Here is a 21984-nt window from a genome sequence, read left to right as displayed (position 1 = left end):
AGCTCAAGAATATGAGTCACCTTGTGTAAAGACAAAGAATAGTGAAGAAATGTCACAGTTCACAATAACAAAATGAAGAAGTCAATTTGGAAAACAATATTGTTTAACAGAGCTGTCAAACTTGAAGCCCACATGCTGCCACCAGAACTAGATTAAAATATAATTTGAAAATGTATAATACAATAAATAATAACAAATAAATATGGGTGATATTAATTTGTGATTTTATAAATTAATATGTGGCATATAAGATATATTTCAATTTGAATTTGACCCTCCTGTTGCATAATATTATTTTCTTCACACTGTGGAGGGAGTTAAATGGCAAATAGAAAAGTTTGCAAAATCAGTCTTGCACAATAGGTATTTCACATTGTTTCCTGTATTAAGGATTAATTGGATCAAGAACAGTTATGAGGCAAAAGGAGAAATTGGTAAGGTATTTATATAGTCCAGGAGTGAGGTGATGAAAGTATAATCTATATTTTTGGCAATGAAGTTGGAAATGTGGCCATAGAAGGGGAGCAATATGATGGATATGGCATAGAGATCTCGGGAGAGATTTAGATATGAAAGGGAAAAGAGGAGAATTCGAGAATGATGCTGTAGTTGTGAATGTAGGAGATTGAGTGGATGGTGGTATGCTTAATTACAGCTAGAAAATTTGGGAGATAATTTGCTTATCCATTGCCATACCAATTATACTAGCAAAACAAATCATAGAGCTAGAAAAATAATCACAAGATTCATCTGAAAGAAGAAAAGACAAGAATACCAAGGGAATTAATTTTAAAAATGCAAAGGAAGATGGCCTACAGGTACCAGATCTAAAACTATAGTATAAAGCAGAAACCATCAAAACTATTTGGTAATGATTAAGAAATAGAGTGATGGATCAGTGGAAGTGGTAATGCACACAAGACACAGTATTAAATTAATATGGCAATCTCCTGTTTGTTAAACCCAAATACTCTAGCATCTGAGATAAGAACTCATTATTTGAAAAGAACTTCTGGGAAAACTGTAAAATAGTATGGCAGAAACTAGGCAAAGAAAACACATCTTACACCATATACCAAAGTAAAGTCAAAATGGGTCCATAATCTAGATAAAAAAGACAATGCGATAGGCAAATTAGAAGAGGAAGGAATAGATTACTTGTCAGATCTATGGAGAGGGGAAGGATGTGTGATCAATGATGAGATATAGAACATTATTTTTATTTTATTTTATTTTATTTGCAGGGCAATGAGGGTTAAGTGACTTGCCCAGGGTCACACAGCTAGAAAGTGTCAAGTATCTGAGGCTGGACTTGAACTCAGGTCTTCCTGAATCCAGGGCCAGTGCTTTATCCACTGAGTCACCTAGCTGCCCTGATATAGAACATTATTAAATAAAAAATAGGTAATTTTGATTACATTATATATAAAAAAGTTTTTGCACAAACAAAATCAATGCAACCAAGATTTGAAGGAAAGCAGAAATCTGGGAAATAATTTTTACAGCCAGTATTTCTGAGAATGGTCTCATTTCTAAAATATATAGATAATTGAACTAAATATATATGGATATCAGACATTCCCAAATTGAGAAATGGTCAAAAGATACGAACATACAGTTTACAGATGATGAAATCAAATCTACCCATAACCATATGGGAAAAAAAGTTTCTCAATCACTACTGATTAGAGAAATTCAAATTAAAACTACTCTGAGGTACCACCTCACACTTTTTCAATTGGATGACAAGACAAAAATGGAAAGTGATAAATGTTGGAGAAGATGCAGAAAATGTTGGACACTAATGCATTGTTGATGGAATTGTGAAATAATCCAACCATTCTGGAGAGCCATCTGGAACCATGTTCAAAAGGCTATAAAACTGCACATACCCTTTGATGCAGCAATACAACTACTAGGTCTATTTCCCAAAGAGATTAGAAAAAAGGGGAAAGGACCCTCATGTACAAAATTATTCATAGCTGCTTTTTCTGTGATGGCAAAGAACTGGAAACTGAGAGGATGCCCATCAATTGGGCATATCAATTGTAGTATATGAATATCGTGGAATACTATTGTGCCATAAGAAATGATGCATAGGTGAATTTCAGAAAAACCTGGAAAGGCTTACCTGAATTGATGCTGAGTAAAATGAACAGAACCAAGAGAACATTGTACACAGTATCAGCATTGTGTGATGATCAACTGTGTTAAACTTAGCTGTTTTCAGCAATACAACGATCTAAGACAATGCCAAGACTCATGATGGTAAATACTTTCCATATGCAGAAAAAAGAAACATGGGGTCTAAATGAATATTGAAGCATACTATTTTCACTTTTGTAGTTATTTTTGCTTGTTTCTTCTTTCTTGTTTGTTTTTTTTTCCTTTTGTTCTGTTTTCTCACAACATAACAAATGTGGAAATATGTTTAACATGATAGCAATCTATAACCCATTTCAGATTATTTCCTGGTTTCAAGACAAGGGAGGGAAGAGAGGAAAGGAGAAAAATTTTGAACTAAAAATCATATGAATGTTGAAAGCTAATTTTACATCTAATTGGAAAAAATAAATGTTAAATATTGGGGAAAAAAGGAAAGTTCAGAAAAAAAGCAAGTTGTGTGTTGGGAGGGTGATTCTTTTTTTTTTTTTGCGAGGCGATTGGGGTTAAGTGACTTGCTCAGTGTCACACAGCTAGTAAGTGTTAAGTGTCTGAGGCCGGATTTGAACTCAGGTACTCCTGATTCTAGGGCTGGTGTCTATCCACTGCGCCACCTACCTGCCCCCTTGGGGTGATTCATTCTAATTTGAACATGTTCAGTTTAAGATGCCCAGGGGTGCATCTAGTTGAAAACATCTAAAGGGAAGTCAGTATTGTGGGAAGTAAACTAAGGAGAGGTATTAGGACTGAATACACAGATCTGGGAGTCAGCTTATAGAATTTCTAATTGAACTCATGGGAGATGATAAGGTCACCAAAGAGATTGTACATAGGAAAGCAGACAGCACAGGGTCTTGAGGAAAAATTAGTACTGAATCCAATGCAATGTACTTTTTTTTCTGATTTGAAATTAAACAGAGTATTCATTTTGATAAAAATATTTTAATTTACCCTTTTCTTGACCACACCTTGAAAATCTAATGAAAGAAGAATCATAATTTTACTCTTCCTATGTTCTCTCCAAAGTATGCTACATACTTTATGTTAGAAGTCATTCATAATATGAAGGCATCATTTTGAAGAAAGGAAATCCAAGAAAATGTAAATCAAATAGGACACATTTTGAAAGAATAGAGTGAAAAATGTTCTCCACACTCTTAAATGTCCTGGAAGGAGTCATTAGACAGATCGACAAAAATTGTAAGTTTTTCAACATGGTGCCTATTTTAAGAAACTCGTGATAAGAGAAGGCTACTCGGTATAGAGTATAACATGCTAAAATTGAAGCCAGAAAAGACTGGATTCAGATTTGACTTCTGACATTTATTACCTGTGAGTCCATGTCACTTGATTTTTTTCCACCTAAGTCTTCTAATCTTTAAAATGGGGGTAATATGCTCAGCATCTACCTAATAATGTTGTCATGAAGTTTAAATGAACTAATGAATACAGAATATTTTACTAGCTTTAAAGTATGAGTCAGCAAAAACTAAAATTAAAACAAATACTTCCTCATTTTGGGCATCAACTTCTGATATTTAAATGGTAAGGTCGTTCTTTCTCTAGGATTCATGCTGGTAGTATAGTCTGTGTCCAAGAAATATCCATGTCCTTACATGTATACAGGATGTCCAAGAAGTCTTAGGGCAAAATTAAGCTATTAACTGCCTTAAGACTTTTGGAACTCCTAGAAAACAGCTAGGGGGGAAAATGATGTTATTTCTGGCTCTCTGAGCAACCATGTACACTCCATAGTATGGAACTGGCAGTAACTCCTAAATGATTTGCCTTCCTTGGGTCAGGCTGAAGGGAAAAGTTCTAATTAGCCAGCTGACTGATTCATTGTGTATTTACCTTCTCTAGTAATCTGAATAACCCCCATTTCCCATTATGATGTATTGCAGAGGAAAGATTAGAATAACTATCATACAGTGGCAAGCATCCTCAATTTGGAGTCAGGTAAATAGATTTAGTTGTTGAAATCTGCCAATATATATGGGTAACCTTGGGTAAATGTTTAAATTTTTAGAACTCATCTTTATTTGTAGAAATAGGTTAATGGATTTAATGAGGGAAGCAGAGCTGCATTATATTATTTTTAAGATCCATTTCAGTTTTACATCTATGGTCTTATGATTATATTCTGTAGCTGGTTATTAACACTAATATTTTTTTCTCCAGTAAAGGAGAAATAAACATTCTGATTCTGCAACTATCTCCTTATTATTAGAGATATATAGATCTCCTAATAATCTTTGCAGGCATACTTGTAACCATAAGAGTAGAAAAAATTATCAAGAGATACAATAGAGCAGGATGAGAGAGTATTGAAATCCATCTATTTTTAAGGGAAAAATAATGTATAATGAGCTAGCAGAGAAGAAGAATAAATAAGAATTAGGGGAAGGGGGATGAACGGGAATCAGGAGAGATCAGAAATATAGAAACCAAGGAAAATGTATCTAAGTGGAGTTGGAACCAAAATCATCCCCAAAGTAGTAGAATCAGGGAGAATGCAGGCTGAGAAAAGACCATTAGATTTTGGAGTAACAACATCATTAATAAGCTATAACTACTCAACTTAAAAAAAAACAAAAAAAGACTTTAGGGACACACGATATTTATCCTAAATAAGAATTAGCCTTGAGGGAGGGAAATTTTTATAATTTCCTTGAATATCACACACATTGTTATAGAAAATAAATGTGTTAAGTTTTATCTTATTATCACTCAAAAGTTTAAGTAAGATCAATTGGTTGAAATTATGAACTACAAAAATTGAATAATCTGTTTCAGTGTCTAATAAGATCTTTATCTAGAAAATGTAGTCACGAATGCAGGGCTGGTTGGGTTATTGCAAGGAATGTTACAGACTGGATCAAATTTTAAAGAGGAATGTGATAGAAAGGATGCTTAAAGACCCTTCTAGTTCCAGTTCCCATAAATTGTCCACAGCTAGTATTCTTTACTATCCATTGCACCTATGACTAAAATGCCCTAAGCTTTGAGATCAAGAGAAGTGTTTTGCTATATTGGACAAAAGACTATAATGGAGTTTGTAGATATGGATTGTGATCTCAACTCAGTTAGCTGCCCCTGCCTGGAATGAGATACAATATTCTCTGAGCCTTAGTTTTCTCATTTGTGATATCAAGTTGTTTAGCAAGATAAATCAAACTTCCATAGGTATTTTACAGATATATTCTACATATGCATATAAACACATGTTTATATGTGCCTGGGTGCATATACATTTTTACTTGAAAATATTTTGTAAGCAATCCTGTTGAAATTCTATTGTGACTATTTTAGAGTTGATTAAACTGAAGATAAAAGAAAATATTTTTGCACCATGGTCACACAAAGCTGATTCCTTTTTTTTTTTCTAAATGTCACAACTCATTTTAGATTTTTCTCTCTGGCCTTTTCTAGCTATATATTCTTTGAAACATTATATCACCTATGCTTGTCTTAGAATCTGATTGACAGAGAAAATCTGCTGTACAGAATTGTTGTACTATCATAGATGTTAAAATACAAAACAAAACAAAACAAAACAAAAACACTGATATTGCTACTGTATTACTTACTTGCACTTCCTAGAATTCCAGGGGAATAATAGATTGGTTAAATAATATCTGGCTTTTGAAAGGTTTCTAATACCTAGCTGTATGCTATTGGCCTGAGGAAATTTTGTAACAGAATTCTTCCTAAAAATATCCTTGACATTCACCCTGGAGGAGCTTTTTATTATGGTTCTGTTGCATAGGGAAATGGCTAATCAGATTATTCAAGATAGGAATTGGTAACCTAGAGATCAGGAAATTAATCTTTACCATTATATAAATTGACAATTATCATAGTTTGATTCTTAATTTGTTCAAGTTCAAGGCACTGGCCCATGTGACATTATATAATTCTTGGCTTTTCATTGCAGATAAGACAATTCTCTTTTCTGTCTTCGCTGCCTAAACCACATAAATGGATAATGGAAGAAATGTAACTGAATTCATCTTATTAGGACTCACACAGAATCCAAACATGCAAAAACTAATATTTGTAGTATTTCTTGCCTTATATATGGTAACTCTTGCCGCCAACCTGCTCATTGTGGTCACCATTACCAGCAGTCATGCTTTAGGTTCACCCATGTATTTCTTCCTGGCACACTTATCTTTCATAGATACAATTTATTCATCTTCTTCAGCTCCTAAACTGATCATTGATTCCCTCCATGAGAAGAAAGTAATTTCTTTTAATGGGTGCATGACACAGGTGTATGCAGAACATATATTTGGGGGTGTTGAAATCATTCTGCTCATGGTAATGGCCTATGATAGATATGTAGCCATCTGTAAGCCCCTTCACTACATGACAATTATGAACAGAAAGTCATGCGTCATCTTCGTGATGGTAGCTTGGACAGGGGGCTTTCTTCATGCAACAATCCAGATTCTTTTCACAATCTGGCTCCCTTTCTGTGGACCGAACATTATAGATCATTTCATGTGTGACTTGTATCCCTTGCTCAATCTTGTCTGCATGGACACTCATACCCTTGGTCTATTTGTGGCAGCCAATAGTGGTTTCATCTGTCTATTAATCTTCCTTTTGTTGATGGTCTCCTATGTTGTAATTCTGTATTCCCTGAAGAATCACAGTCTTGAAGGGAGACGCAAAGCCCTCTCCACCTGTATCTCCCACATCACTGTCATTGTCTTATCCTTTTTGCCTTGTATATTTGTGTACCTGAGGCCTGTGGTCACTCTGCCTATAGATAAAGCAGTAGCTGTATTCTATACTATGATATCCCCATTGTTAAATCCTTTAATATACACCCTCAGGAACGCAGAAATTAAAAATGCTATGAAGAAGCTCTGGAATCAAAAAGTTAATTTACATCATAAATAGTATGGTACATGAGGAAAAAACCCAATATGTTTATGTACCTACTTTATAGCAGTCCTTAAGGAGATTGGAGTCATCAAATCCTTGGTAAAAGGAACTGAAATTCATGGGGCACTAATTACATTTCTAATTCTCTCATGCAGTCAAAAGCAGTTTAGCTTAGCACATACATAATTAACACACACTTAATTTTATCTTGAAGATAGTAATCACAATATAAGAAGAAAAAATAGAAATGTTTGCACATAGAAATTCTTAAGAAGCAAAATGCAAGATTGGAACAAATATTCTCCAGGTCTGTCCTTAATAGGCAAATGTACACAATGGATTCTAGCAGTGTGCTGGTTCTCTTCCCTCTGTTTATGTTCACATTGATTCCTTTGATGAATTCATCCTTCATTAATTCTGTATTCTTTACAAGTAACATTTGACAGCCACTGCCCCAAGAGAGGCTATAATATGTCCTAGAGTCTCTATCTTTACTCCAACTTAGTATTTATTGATATTTCTAATATTTTATGTTTGGTGCAACAGTTAAAGTATTATAATGATGATCATTTTAAACCAGTGGTATGTAAATATAAACATGAACAAACATATGATTGTTGGATTATTATCAAATTGATCAATGGGGCTTTAACATCCCATTAAGTCATCCACTGTGGCATTTTCCCATCTTCCTTTACACATCTCCTAATTTTCACTTGAAATGGCACCTTTTGACTGTAAAGATCATCCACTACTTTAGGTTAGAAGTGGGAGAGATAATCTACTAAATTTTGGGTTTTCAACCTAGCACTGAGTTGCCCTTACTGAGGGAGTAAAACCTCAAGTTTTAACTATTAATATTATTAATAGTTCCAGACCATATTTTATACATACATAATATATACAGAGTGAGAGATTTTATATCATGTTCTACAATCTGAGAGGTATCAGATGGTACCTCAGCATTAATTTTCACATATCTAATCAGTAGAGATGTAGAGCATTTTCATATAATTCATGTGATTTCTTCATTTGACAACTGCTCATTCATATTATTTGACCATTTATTGAAAAATTATGTATTCCAGATTGAAGTATAATTTTATTTGTTAGCTCTGCTTTCTAAAGTTATTTTGCCTGTTTTCTTTCACAGACAGTGCTATTTTCCACTCACTATCTCTATAATACATATAATCTATCTCTATAATATCTGGATGTGGGAGGAGGAGAACACCCAGGGTCAGCATTCCTCTAAATGTATTGCCTTCTATTTAATCACTATTAAAACATTGCTGTTACTATGCACAGTGATCTCCCAGTTCTTCTTGCTTCATGTTGTGTCAGTTTATATGGGTCTTGCGATATGTTTTTCCCCCTCTGAAACCACCCCATCATATTTTCTTATGGGACAATAGTACTTCATTACAATCATGTGCAACAATTTGTCCAATCATTCTTGAAATGATTAACATTTCCCCAATTTCAAATGTTTTGTCACTACAAAAGAAAATATTACAAATATTTTAGGACATTTTGGATTCTTTTTCTTTGACCTATTTGGGATACAGATCTAACAGTGATATTTCTGGGTCAATGGTGATGCACAGTTTTATAACCATTTGTACATAGATACAAATCATTCTCCAGAATGGCTGGACTACTTCACTCCTCAACAAACATTTCATTGTTATACCTATTTCTCTTATCCTATCCAGTATTTATCATTTATGATCATTGTAAGGTGCTACATCAGAGCTGTTTCAGTTTATGTTTCTCTAAACATTAGTATTTCAGAACACTTTTATATGACTTTTAATAGTTTTATTTCTTCTGACAACTTCCTATTCATGTCCTTTGACTATTTATCAATTGGGGGATGTCTCATCTTTTTTTATAAATTTGACAATTCTCTATTCAAGAAACAAAAGGCCTTTTTAAAAAAAATCTTGCTGAAAAAAAGTTCTGACATTTCTTCATTGTCTCTGATCATTTAGGAAAATGTAATTTCCTTGATTATTCCTTTCAATTAGGTTTATTTTTGCTTTTTCTTAGTCTGAAATCATAATTGTTTTCCCTGCCCTTTTTTACTTCAACCAAAGCGTTTTAGATTTTGTTTCAAACATTTGTTTTGAATCTGCATGCGTGATGCTGTTCCTAGTGTATCACTTGGATAATTGTATTCAATTAATTATGGAAAAGTTAAATATTATAGATATCAGGACAAAATTGAATGGGAATAGAAAAGAATAGGATTATCTCAGTAGATGTAAAAAAAGCCTTCGACGAATTGTAGCACACATTCCCATTAGCAACCCTAGAGAGCACAGGAATAAATAGAGCATATCTTAAATTGATAAGTAATATTTTTTAAAACTATTAGCAAACTTTATCTGTAATGCAGATAAACTAAAAAACCTCAGTACATTCAATGTGAAACAAGCATGCCCATTATCACCTTCATTATTTAATATTGTACTAGAAATGTTAGTTATAGCAAAAAAGAAGAAAAATTAAATTAAAGCACTTAGAATAGACAATGAGGAAACAAAACTATCACTTAATAGATGACATGATGTTATCCTTGAACATCCTAGACAATCAACTGAAAAAAAAACTACTTGGATATTATTAATAACTTTCACAAAGTTGGAGATACAAAATTAACCCATATGAATGATCAGCATTTTTATATATTACCAACAAAGTCCATCAACAACATATAGAAAGAAAAACTCCATTCAAAATAACTGTGGACAATTTAAAATACTTGGGAGTCAACCTACCAAGACAAGCCCAGGAAGTATGTGACCAGAACTATAAAACACTTTTCACATTAATAAAGTCATGTCTAAACCATTTGAAAAATATTAATTGATCATGGGTAGGCCAAGCCAAAATAATAAACATTACAATACTACCTAAATTAATATATTTATTTAGTGTTATACCAATCAAACTATCAAAAATGTATGGAGCTAGAAAAAATAATAACAAAACTCATCTGGAAAAAAAAGCTTGAGGATATGAAGGGAATCAATGAAAAACTATGCCAAAGCAGGTGGTCTAGAATGACCAGATCTCAAACAGTATTATAAAGTAGTTATCAATCAAAACCATCTGATACAGGCTAAGTAATAGAGTGATGCATCAGTGGAATCAAATAAGTACAAATTAAACTATAGTAACTATTTATAATAATCTAGTGAATGATAAACCAAAATATCCAAAAGAAAGTTGGATAAACAGGAAAACAGTATGGCATAAACTAGGTACAAATGAAAATCTTATGCAATGTAATAAGATTAGGTCAAAATGGGTACATGATTTACACATAAAGCAAATTAAGAGAGCATGGACTAGTTATCTTTCGGATATATAGACAGGGGAAGAATTTAAGAACTAAGAATATATAGAGAAACTTACAAAATGTAAAATAGATAATTTTAATTGTATGAAATTAAAAAACCTTTGCACAAACAAGACCAATGTAACCAACATTATAAATAAAGCAGAAAATGAGGCATTTTGGTTTTTGCAAAAAGCATCACTGATAAAGTTCTTGTTTCTCTAATATATAGAGAACTGAGTCAAATTTATTAAAAATGCAAGTCATTCCCCAATGATAAATGTTAAAGAATATTAATAGGCAGTTTTCAGAAAAATAAATAAAAATTATCTGTAGTCATATAAAATGTTATAAATCACTTTTGATAAGAGAAATGAAATTTTTTATCATAAAAGTATTTTATTAGAGAAATGCAAATTAAAACCACTCTGAGGCAATACCTCACACCTATCAGAATGACAAATATAACAAAAAAAAGAGAAAATGTTGATTGTTGGGGAGAGATATGAGAAAACTAGGATTCTAACCCTTCTTGGTGGATTTGTGAATTGATCCAAGCATTCTGGAAAGAAGTTTGGAACTATGTCCAAAGGGCTAAAAAATTCTGCAAAAAAAAAAAAATTCTAGCAACACCACTGCTAGGTTTATATCCCAAAGACATTCCCAAAAAGATAACAAGACCCATTTGTCCAATAATATTTATAGTAGCTCTTTTTGTGGTGACTAAGAATTGGGAATCAAAGAAATGCACATTATTTGAGGAATGGCTAAACAAACTGTAGTAAATGTTGGTGATGGAATATTATTTTGCTATAAGAAATGACAGCAGGATGACTTCAGAAAGGCCTGGAAAGACTTATATGAACTCATGCATGGTGAAGTCAGCAGAACTAGGAGAAGTTTTGTACAGTGACAGCAAGATTGTTCAATGAAGAACTGTAAATGACAACTATTCTCAGCAATACAAGAAAACCCCAAAGGACTAATGATGAAGAATACTATCCACTTCTAAAGGCAGAACTGATATCAATTGAACAGAGACTGAAGTATGATATTTTCACTTTCTTTCTTATAGTTTTTGTTAGTTTTCTTGTACAAAATGACTAATATGGTAATGTTTCACATAATTAAACATGTATAACATGTAAATGATTGCTTACCACCTCAGGGAGTGGGGCAGTGAGGGAGAAAAGGAGGGATTTAATTCAGAACTGAAACCTTTAAATGTAAATGTTTATTAAAATAAATAAAAAAGTTTAAAAACCCAAATAATTTAAAAAATCTACTCTGCCTTTGTATATGACTGGTTGAATTGAAAGAGATAGTGCTAAACTTCTTGTAACATGGCATTCTAAATTATTCAGATAAAAGTAATGGAATTGCATAGGATTTAGAATTATGAAAGGCATTAGATATCATCCATCAATTAAAAGCTTTTTCTTTCATTTTATAAATTAGAATAGTTGGGCATACATAGATGAGTTGACCGAAGTTACACCAATTATATACAACAGAGATGGGTTTTGTTCCTAGGTCTAAATTCAGAAGAATTTTCATTATATAACTTAAAGGTGAGAAAGCTTTAGGGATTGTTTTCTGGGTGTTATGGAAAAAAATAAGAAAAGGGAACTTTTAAAATCATCCCTTTGGACTTCAATGTTTGTGGATTCTCAGTTGCAAATAGACTTGCCAGTGGGGATCAGATTCTGCTGGGGCAGCAAGGATCTCCTCTACCATGGGGACATCTTTAGAATTATATTCTCTAAATACCAGTAGGTATTTATTGGTTTTTACTATTATTTCATGGGTGCCACTACATTATATTCAACTTACTGTTTTGGTGATATAACCACCAATTAGCTAGTTGAAATTACAAACTTTACTCAGTTAATATTTTCCCCCACCTCACATGGAAAAAGTGAACTCACTGTCATGCTGATTAACTCAACAATCACTGGAGACACATTCTCAATGGGACACCATTGCAATGATGAAATAGTATTTTGTGCTGTTACCCAGAAGGCAATTGTTGGATGCCCTTGACGTTCTACCTCCATCACAATATGAATATTATTTTAACTGCTTATCTTTCTGGAATTTCCTTATGAAGCTAACTTAAGATTCATTACAAACTCTATTGAAAAGTGTCGAAATTATTTCTGAAAATTGAGGTTTTTTTTCCTTTTTTCCCTGTTTCCAAGTGATATATGGTAATTCAAATCCTTCTGCAAAGCATAAGGTGGAGTTTTATATCAGGTATGTTTCTATAGCAGCCATTTTAGTTCTCACTCTTTATATGGAGCAGTAACAGTTTTATATAGTCCTGCAAAAAGTAAGCTTGTCAGAAGAGCAAGAGGGGAAAGACATTTTCCGATTGAACCTCCTCTCAGGTAAGGAACTGCAAATCTGGGAAAGCAATTGATTTGTACAAAGTCAAAATAATGGAAATTAAAATAGGTGGGGTCAGGGGCAGCTAGGTGGCACAGTGAATAGAGCACTGACCCTGGATTCAGGAGGACCTGAGTTCAGATCAAGCCTCAGACCCTTGACACTTACTAGCTGTGTGACCCTGGGCAAGTCACTTAACCCCAATTGCCTCACCAAAAAAAAAAAAAAGGTGGGGTCCTTACTTCAAATCCAATATAAAACATAATGGCTCATCATTTCCAGAGAGAAGAACAATGAGGCCCAGAGAGTAACTTTTGCATACTTCCTGGCAATTTATAGTGACAGAAATAGGAACAGAAGCAACACTTATGCATCTGGAAGGAGACCAATTTCTATGAGAGCAAAAAGCTCAGGAAAATTCAATACTGACCTTTTGGGGACAGAGCGTTTGATAACCAAGGCTCTAGATCATCATGCAATTAAACAATCTCCTAAATTCTGTGATGCAATTCCCCCCTTCTATTAATTTTGTTAATTTTTCTTTGTTACAGGAGTCTCCCTATTCCCAAAATAATAAAAAAAATAATATAAAACAAAAGAATACCACTCAAGGAAAATGAATTGTTAAGGTACTATATTTAAAAGACCCATGGGTTATGGGTCTTTTAATGCTAGTTGGAAATGGCATTTCTTCTTAAATGGTATTTCATGTGATCATCAATTTAGTTATGGCAATGTACATAGGGGACATCTAGTGTATCCCTATAAATTATAGATGAGGACACTAAAGCCTTAAGTTGCTAAGTGGCTTTGCTCAAATATGCAGATTAAATATTTATAAATTATAAATTTTCAATCTACCCCATTGGTTGTAAAATTAGATTAGAGAATGTCAGAGGTGGAAGTCAAGACAGACATTCTGTAGTTCAACCTCATGGAACATGGGAAAATTAGTAGTTTATGTGTGTTATAGGATGGTTAAATCTGTAGAGGAGGGAAAGTTTGAAGATATAGTTTATTTCAATTATATTTTGGCCAAGTTTTTGATAAATTATTTAATTTTATTATTGTGGAGAAGATAGATGATAATACAATCAGATGAATCGATAATTAATTCGGTGGGGGTAACCAAGAAATGCTGTTAGTTGTTCAATGTCAGCATGGGAGGAGGAACACAGTAGGGTTCTCCAGGGATCTGGGTTTGGACCAGTGATATTTATCATTTTCATCAAAATTCAAATAAAGTACGCATGGTCAATTCATCAAATTCTCAGATCAAGCAAAGTTTAGAGGAATAGTTATGGTAGTTAGAAGATTACTGAGTAGAGATTCAAGATCATCGAGGAAGCCTAGAGCATTGGACTAAATTTTAAAAGATCAAATTCAATAAAAAAATCTTGCCTTTGGATAATATTAAACTAAAATCAACTATAAAAATTTATCAAGAAAGAAGGCTATTTAGGTATGTAGTTTTCTTAAAAAAAAACAAAAACATTCCAGGGATTTTAATAAACAGCAAGCTCAGTATGAAAACCATATGACATAGCAATATGTATTATAAAAGCTATTGGAGGGGCAGCTAGGTGGCGCAGTGGATAGAGCACCAGCCCTGGAGTCAGAAGTACCTGAGTTCAAATCCGACCTCAGACACTTAACACTTACTAGCTGTGTGACCCTGGGCAAGTCACTTAACCCCAATTGCCTCACTAAAAAAAAAAAAGAAAAAAAAAGAAAAAAAAAGAAAAGCTATTGGAATCTTGGGGTGTCTCAAGAGAAATGTGGCTTACAAGAATGGGGAAGTGATAGTTACACCATATTCTGACCTTGTCAAATCTCATCTGTAGAGCTGTGTTTTGTTCTTGATGTTTTTATTGAAGGAGGACTTTTATAATGTTCAATGTAATCATAGTAGCGGGACAAGAATAGTGATGGGTGGGTGGCTGGGGTAGTAGTGGTAGTCATATGATAGCAATGCTTATAGTAATCACAGTAGGCATTGTCACTGTTATATTAGTAGCAGTGGTTTTGATGGTCTTGGTAATGGTAGGGATGGTTGATGAGGAAGAAGAAAAGAAGTAGTTTTCATAGCTCTACATGCAGAGGTTAGATAGTTCTTTGTCAAACATGTATTAGTCAGGATTCTTTTTTTTTTTTTTTTTTTTGCAGGGCAATGAATGGGGGTTAAGTGACTTCCCCAAGGTCACACAGCTAGTAAGTGTCAAGTTTCTGAGGCTGGACTTGAACTCAGGTCCTCCTGAATCCAAGGCCAGTGCTCCAGTGCTTTATCCACTGCACCACCTAGCTGCCCCTTTAAAGCAGAAAATCATTATTATTTATTTTTTTTTTTTGCAGGCCGATGAGGATGAAGTGACTTGCCCAGGATCACACAGCTAGTAAGTGCCAAGTGTCTGAGGTCACATTTGAACTCAGGTCCTTCTGAATCCAGGGCTGGTGCTTTATCCACTGTGCCACCTAGCTTCCCCAAGGATTCTTTATGCATATAGGTTTAACTTGAAGAATCTAATGTATAAGAATGTGTATAAAGCAAAAAAAAATGAAACGTATATATTCTTTATAAATAAGAGGCCCTTCAGTGACAATCAATAGTTAGGGTGTAGGGCATTAATTAAGTTCCAACAAAGGAACCTCAGCAGTTGCTGGATAGCCAGGAGTAGAATTAAGAGAATAATAACACCAAAGAATGAAGAGAGAAAGAATGTCTAGGAGGTTGGGAAATCAGCAATGTCAAATGTCACAGAATTCTTTATGATGTATGCAAAGTTATGAGATGTATATTAACTTGAGTTACATAAGATATAACCTAAGAATTATGAAAAGTGAAAAAAGAACATTATTTAAGAATTCCTTTGTCACTTAGAGATAGTGGATTCACGTGACTGCTCATGTTAAAACCCAGATTACTATGGGTTGTGAAGTGAGAAGAAAAAAAAAAATCAGGCAAGAAATGGAAATAGTTTTTCATAGGAGGTTGGCTGATTAAAGGAAAGAGAAATAAAGATTGATACATTGAGGACTATAAAAGAGTGATCTGAAGTTATTGTTAAAGGATGAGATAGACTTAGAAAAATGGCCATAGACTGCAGAGAAGGAATTATTGATAAGGAAGACACTGAAAATTGAAGTCAAAAAGTTAATTGCCATTTCAAGATTCTCTAGTATATAGGAGAGGTTGAGGTCAATGCACAGATAGAGGTATTGTTCTTAGTAAATAAAAGATCCAAGTATTCCTAGAAATTGGATGAAAGGAAGCGAAGAAAGGATGACATTCAATAGATTTCTTTTTTAAATTTTCTCAAGAAATTGAAGTCATCTTCTAAGATAGTGTTTTGTTTAGAGGTTTATGAGAGCAAGGTGGTATTTTAGATAAATTACTACCTTCAGAATAAAGAAAACCTGAGTTTAATCCCTAACTAAGATATGTATCAGCTATGGGGCCCTGAATAAAATATTTAATTTTTTTTTACCTTAGTTTGCTCATCTTTATAGTGGAGATACTCATGAGAATCAAGTGAGGTAACATTTGTGAAGTGAATTACAACCATTAAATGACTATCAAAATTTTATGTATTATTAACTTTAAGAAGACAAGAAATATCATAATATTTCTATGTGAGGAAAAGAAGTCAATAGAAGCATACATAAAATCCTTTTCAACACTGAGAACCCAGATGTGTTAAATAGCATATGTAGGGGACCCAGTGATGTTTCCAGACCTTTTTAATAGTATATGTATATGACATGAGAAGGTAGGTATTGGCCATAATCCATGATAAGGGTTTGACAAGACAGAAAAAAGGGTTTGGACTAGAGCACAAATTACTCCAGCATAGAGGACCATAAAAATGGTTAACTAAAGGGTTGCAATTGGAATGATGGAGAGTAAAATTAATACATGAGAAAACAAATGAATAGAATAAGGAAGGGACAAAGGATGGGAGGGAGGAAGGGAAGGAGTAAGGAAGAAAGGAAGGAGGAAAGGGAGTAGGGAGGAATGGATGGATGAAAGGAAGGGACAGAAGGAAGAGGAAGGAGAAATGGAAAAAGGAAGGAAGGTGGAAGAAAGGTAGGGAGGAAGAAAGAGAAGGAGAAAGAGCAGGCATGAGTAAAAGTTAGGAAAAGTGTTACAAGACATCCTAGAAGAGCATTACCATGTGCTTTCCTCCTATATTCTCAACCAATTTATTTTCAGCCAGAAGGCAAAATACATACATACACAATACATCCATACATGATAAATGAATGAATGGATAACAACAACAACAAAAAGAACATGAATAAGACTAATTAAGATGCACATTAACATCATATTAGAGTGTGTGTATATGTACATGTGTATATATAAATATTATAAAATTGTAATAATTTAAAATATAATGCATGAAATATATACATATATAAATATAAACATAAATGTAAATATACAAATATAAATGAAGCGATACATGAAACATATGTACATATATACTTATCAATATAGAGATGCAAACATAAAAATATATCACTATATCACATAGTTATATATTTATATTCAATATATGCATATATGTGCATTTCTGTTTACATGTATACATATATAAATATACACACATATGTATGTATGTATGTATGTGTGTATTTGTGTCCATATGTGTATGAACGTGTTGCAGGGGAGGATAGAAAAGCTTTGTATAAAATATGAAATTCAGGTGGTCTATAACATAGTTAAGAAAGCTAAGAGATGGAGGTGAAAAGGGCAAAAAATACATATTTGAAGGACCATCATTGTAAAGATCCACAATTCTGAGATGTAATGGCATGATGGCATGTTTGAAAAACAGAAGGTAGGGCATTATAAATGAATAGTAAAGTGAACAGAGGAGTTTAGAAGAATGGAAAGTTAGGATTGAGGTTTTGAAAGTATTTAAATATTAAATGGAAGAAATTATATTTGATCTTAAATGTAAATGAAAAGAACAAGTGTTTCGTGGGTGTGCATTTGTAAGTAGGTAAATGAGAAGTAGGGAGGGGGTATTTGATATGATTAGACCAGCACTTTGGGAAGATCAATTCAGCAGCAGTGTGGAGCATGTAGGGGTGGAGGGTGAGACGTCAGACATGGAAATTAACCAGAAGATTTGTATAACAGACCAAGTGAGAGGTCCTGAGGCCCTCTAGGAGGGTAATGGCTATTTGGGTTTAAAGAAAGAAAAGTATCTGGAAGTTGTGAAGGTAGAAAATAAAATATGACAACTGTTAAAATATGTGAGGTTATTTTGAGTAAGGGGATGAGGACAACAAGGTTGAGAACCTATGACAGAAGGCATGGGGCTAGGGATTGTAGACTGTAATAAGAAAGTGGAGATTTGCAGAAGGTTTCAAATAGAAAAAAAATCAGAAATTCTAAGAATATAAATGTCCCTGATTTCATATTTCAGTCCAGTCATGTGGGATAACAAATTTGTAGATGTATCTTTGAAAGTGCCCATTTTCACATTACTCTTATGAATTTAGCATCAGAAAACCTGAGTGTGAATCCCAACATAAGGCTAACAACCCGGGTGATCTTAGGAGAGGGCTTTATCTCTGTTCACTTCATTTTCCTCATCTCTAAATGGATGGGGCTGCCCTAGATGACTTGTAAGCTTCCTTTGGCTATAAATACAGTATTTTGTGCTACAATGAGCTTTAGCCCTCTGAGTTGTGGTTAAATTAATATCATGTAATTGATGGTTAATAGTGGTTTGAGGAGCAGTTCCTCAAATATCTATATCTATACTCCTATATATACTTCTATCTATACCTCTATCTCTATCTCTATATTTAATCTACATAATCTAAATCTAGATCTAGACATAGACCTAGATCTGTATCTCTATCTATATGCATACTCCTATCTATACCTCTACCTCTATTTCTCTATCTCTATCATCTCTATCTATCTATCTATCTATCTATCTATCTATCTATCTATCTATCTATCTATCTATCTATCTATCTATCTATCTATCTATCTATCTCACCTTAAGTCAAGAATTGTTTCCTACTCACTGAGTAACCTTTCTTCAGAAGATCTCCCCTCTTCCACTATTTAGCAGGGCATAATGACTAAAATTCAACTTGGAGTAAGGATTTCTATATTTAAATTCTGCCTCTGGTGTTTACCAGCTGGGTGAACAATGCTAAAATACCTCATTTCTCTGGATTGCAGCTTCCTCATTTGTAGAGTGGAAATGATGGCTGTAGTACTTACCCCATCAGATTATTTTGAGGTTTAAATTAGGCCTCGTTGGTGAGACATTTTGTAAACTTGAAAATATCAGTTATTGTCATTACTAATCATACTCACTGTTTTTTTTCTTTTTAACCAGAAATATGATTTCATTGGATTCAAGAATCTCCTAAAGAGGAAGTTCCTACTACCCATGCAGTTAAGACCTTACTTTACAGTTTCTGGACTTAAAGAAATACCTAGGTACTTATAAGGTAAGTGATATGCAAAGTGTCATATAGACAAAAAGAGGAAATGAAAGTTTTCCTGACTCAAAGATTATTCTATCTACTGTCTTATCTCAGTCAAGATTTAGACCCTCCCTTCCCAATTGACTTAAAAGACACTTACTCATTAACCTTACTTAAAATTTTATCTAAAATTTAAAATATGTAGTTGCAACATAATTATATAAATTAAAACAATGTCTAAGAGTCATATTAATCTGTTGGATTTCAATCATCTATAGATATGATTTTGACTCATTTCTCCTTTCTTTGTGTTACAGAGTTACATAGAAGGAATTTATTTTCACCAATTACCTCTAAGATGAAAGGGAAAAGAAATGCATTCCTTAGAGCTTCATTCACACTGTACAAAATTCATCCCTTACAGAATAAGCAGTTTCATACAGAAGACTAATGATTAAATCAACTTTAAATTAAAATAACCAGATATTTTAGGTGAGATATAGACAAGGTCTCATTAGAGGAAGAAATGAAAAACACTGAAAGGACTAATAAGACTATGAGATAATCAGGAAGTTGGAAGAGGATTAACCACAATGGAAAATAAAAACAATGTAACTGAATTTATTCTACTAGGCCTTACACAAAGTCCAGAGCTTCGAAAAATATTCTTTGTCATGTTTTTAATCATATATATCATCACAATGATAGGAAACATGTTCATTGTCATAACCTTGACTGCCAGTCAAACTTTGAGATCACCCATGTACTTTTTTTTAACATTCCTATCCATCATGGATGCTACCTACTCTTCATCTATTTCCCCTAAGATGGTTATGGATTTACTCCATACGAAGACAATCATCTCCCTGGAAGGCTGTCTGACACAGCTCTTTGCAGAGCATTTTTTTGGTGGTGTAGGAATCATCCTCCTCGTGGTCATGGCTTATGATCGATATGTGGCCATCTGTAAACCCCTCTACTACATGACAATCATGAATCCTCGGGTGTGCTACCTGCTGGTGGCAGCAGCCTGGACAGGAGGATCTATACATGCCACCATACAATTACTCTTCATGTTCCATCTTCCCTTCTGTGGCCCTAATGTTATTGATCACTTCACATGTGACTTGTTCCCATTGCTGCAACTGGCCTGCATGGACACCCAAGTTCTTGGCATTTTAGTCATTGCTAACAGTGGAGTAATGTGCTTGTCAATCTTTCTCATATTAATTGTCTCCTATGTTATTATCCTCTCTTCTCTGAAGGGTGGTAGTTCAGAAGGAAGGCGGAAGGCCCTTTCTACCTGCAGTTCTCACTTCACAGTGGTGGTCTTGTTTTTTGTTCCCTGTATATTCTTATATGTGAGGCCAGTTGTCACTTTTCCTATAGATAAAGCTATGTCTGTATGTTCTATTATGATTACTCCCATGTTAAACCCCTTCATATACACCCTTAGGAACATGGAGGTTAAACTAGCCATGAGGAAACTCTGGATCACCAAACTGGCTTTGCTTTTTCAATAGATAATGTCCAACAATCAAATCATTTAAATGACAAAGAAAGATGTAAATGTTTTGGTAGTTTTATTGATCAGTGCTTGTGCAGTCAGCCACTTGTGCAGAGTTAGTCTGACTGACTCCATCTTCAATCTTTGTCTAGAGTATGGGTACATTCCCAGATAGCCTGCAGGAGACAGTGGGAGGGTATACCTTTGTCTATGACCACAAGTCCCATCTCCCTGTGATACTGTAATGGCATAATTAATCCCATATCCTCATGATTACTTATACCAATCAATATTTTCCCTTATTTATATTTTTTCCTTGTTTATAATAGAAGCTTGTGATTTTTGAAATCCAGACAGTCTAGACCCAAATCCTTACAATGATCATGTGCTAATAAAATGTTTTTACCTTTCTTTTTCTGAGTTTTTTTTTCTTATCGATAGGATAAAACCTGAACTAAGATTTCTTTTAATAATGATTTGTTGTTGCTTGTCTTCATTCTTTTGTTTTGTTTATGCAGGGCAATGGGGGTTAAGTGACTTGCCCAGGATCACACAGCTAGTAAGTGTCAAGTGGCTGAGGCCGGATTTGAACTCAGGTACTCCTGAATCCAGGGCTGGCACTTTATCTACTGTGCCACCTAGCTGCCCCCGCTTGTCTTCATTCTTGAAGGGAACTATGACATCAGGGAAGTGATGTCAGGACTTGCTGTGAATTGGATTTAAGAGGGGAAGAGCTGTTCAAGGTCATCAGTCTCACTCTGTCATCAGCAGCAATCTTGGCCCTGTAACAAGATATAGATTGGGAAGATGCAGATGGCTGGGGATGTACTGGGAAACCTTGGCCTTTTAAATGTAAAGTCTTTCCCAAGTCTCAGTTTTCCTGAAGCAATATCCAGTGATTAAGGCTAGATAAGAAATGAGGCAAAAATGACATTTGCCCAGTCAAAAAAAAAAATAAGAAAAGAAACAATACCAAAACAAAACAAATCTGGGAGGGGAAGACCCTGAGGTTTTCTGGCCAAAACTAAAAAATTGCTATTCACACTTACTCTGAGTCATCAAGAGCCCAAACAATGGTCATAAGAGTCTTTCAGTGGCACCTGTTGTTGGCCAATCAATGAGAGCCAGAGTGATTTGGGTTTAAGGAATGGTCCTTAGGGGGAAAAATGAATTAACCTGTACCTCCAAGACATCTTTGAGAGTTCAGCAATCAAAATTTATTTTA

The 21984-nt window shown here is 34.1% G+C and overlaps 2 protein-coding genes across 3 annotated transcripts; both read left to right on the top strand.

The window, feature by feature from the left end:
• The first annotated feature begins 6144 nt into the window (after positions 1 to 6144).
• Positions 6145 to 11835, top strand: LOC122730999 (olfactory receptor 4C12-like). Of its 2 annotated transcripts, XM_043970712.1 has the most exons (2): positions 6145 to 7053; positions 11818 to 11835. In XM_043970712.1, the coding sequence occupies exons 1-2, from the start codon at positions 6145 to 6147 to the stop codon at positions 11833 to 11835; spliced, it is 927 nt and encodes a 308-aa protein (XP_043826647.1). The 2 variants fall into 2 exon arrangements, with proteins under 2 accessions (XP_043826647.1, XP_043826646.1); XM_043970711.1 differs by lacking the exon at positions 11818 to 11835 and having other exon boundaries at positions 6145 to 7074.
• Positions 11836 to 19845: 8010 nt separating this feature from the next.
• Positions 19846 to 20775, top strand: LOC122731227 (olfactory receptor 4C6-like). Its single transcript, XM_043971207.1, has one exon. It carries the CDS (start codon positions 19846 to 19848, stop codon positions 20773 to 20775), a length of 930 nt encoding a protein of 309 aa, XP_043827142.1.
• Positions 20776 to 21984: the final 1209 nt, after the last annotated feature.

The sequence above is a fragment of the Dromiciops gliroides genome, chromosome 6 (genome assembly GCF_019393635.1).
Source record: "Dromiciops gliroides isolate mDroGli1 chromosome 6, mDroGli1.pri, whole genome shotgun sequence".
Taxonomy (NCBI): Eukaryota; Metazoa; Chordata; class Mammalia; order Microbiotheria; family Microbiotheriidae; genus Dromiciops; species Dromiciops gliroides.
This window is presented reverse-complemented; position numbering and strand designations above follow the sequence as displayed.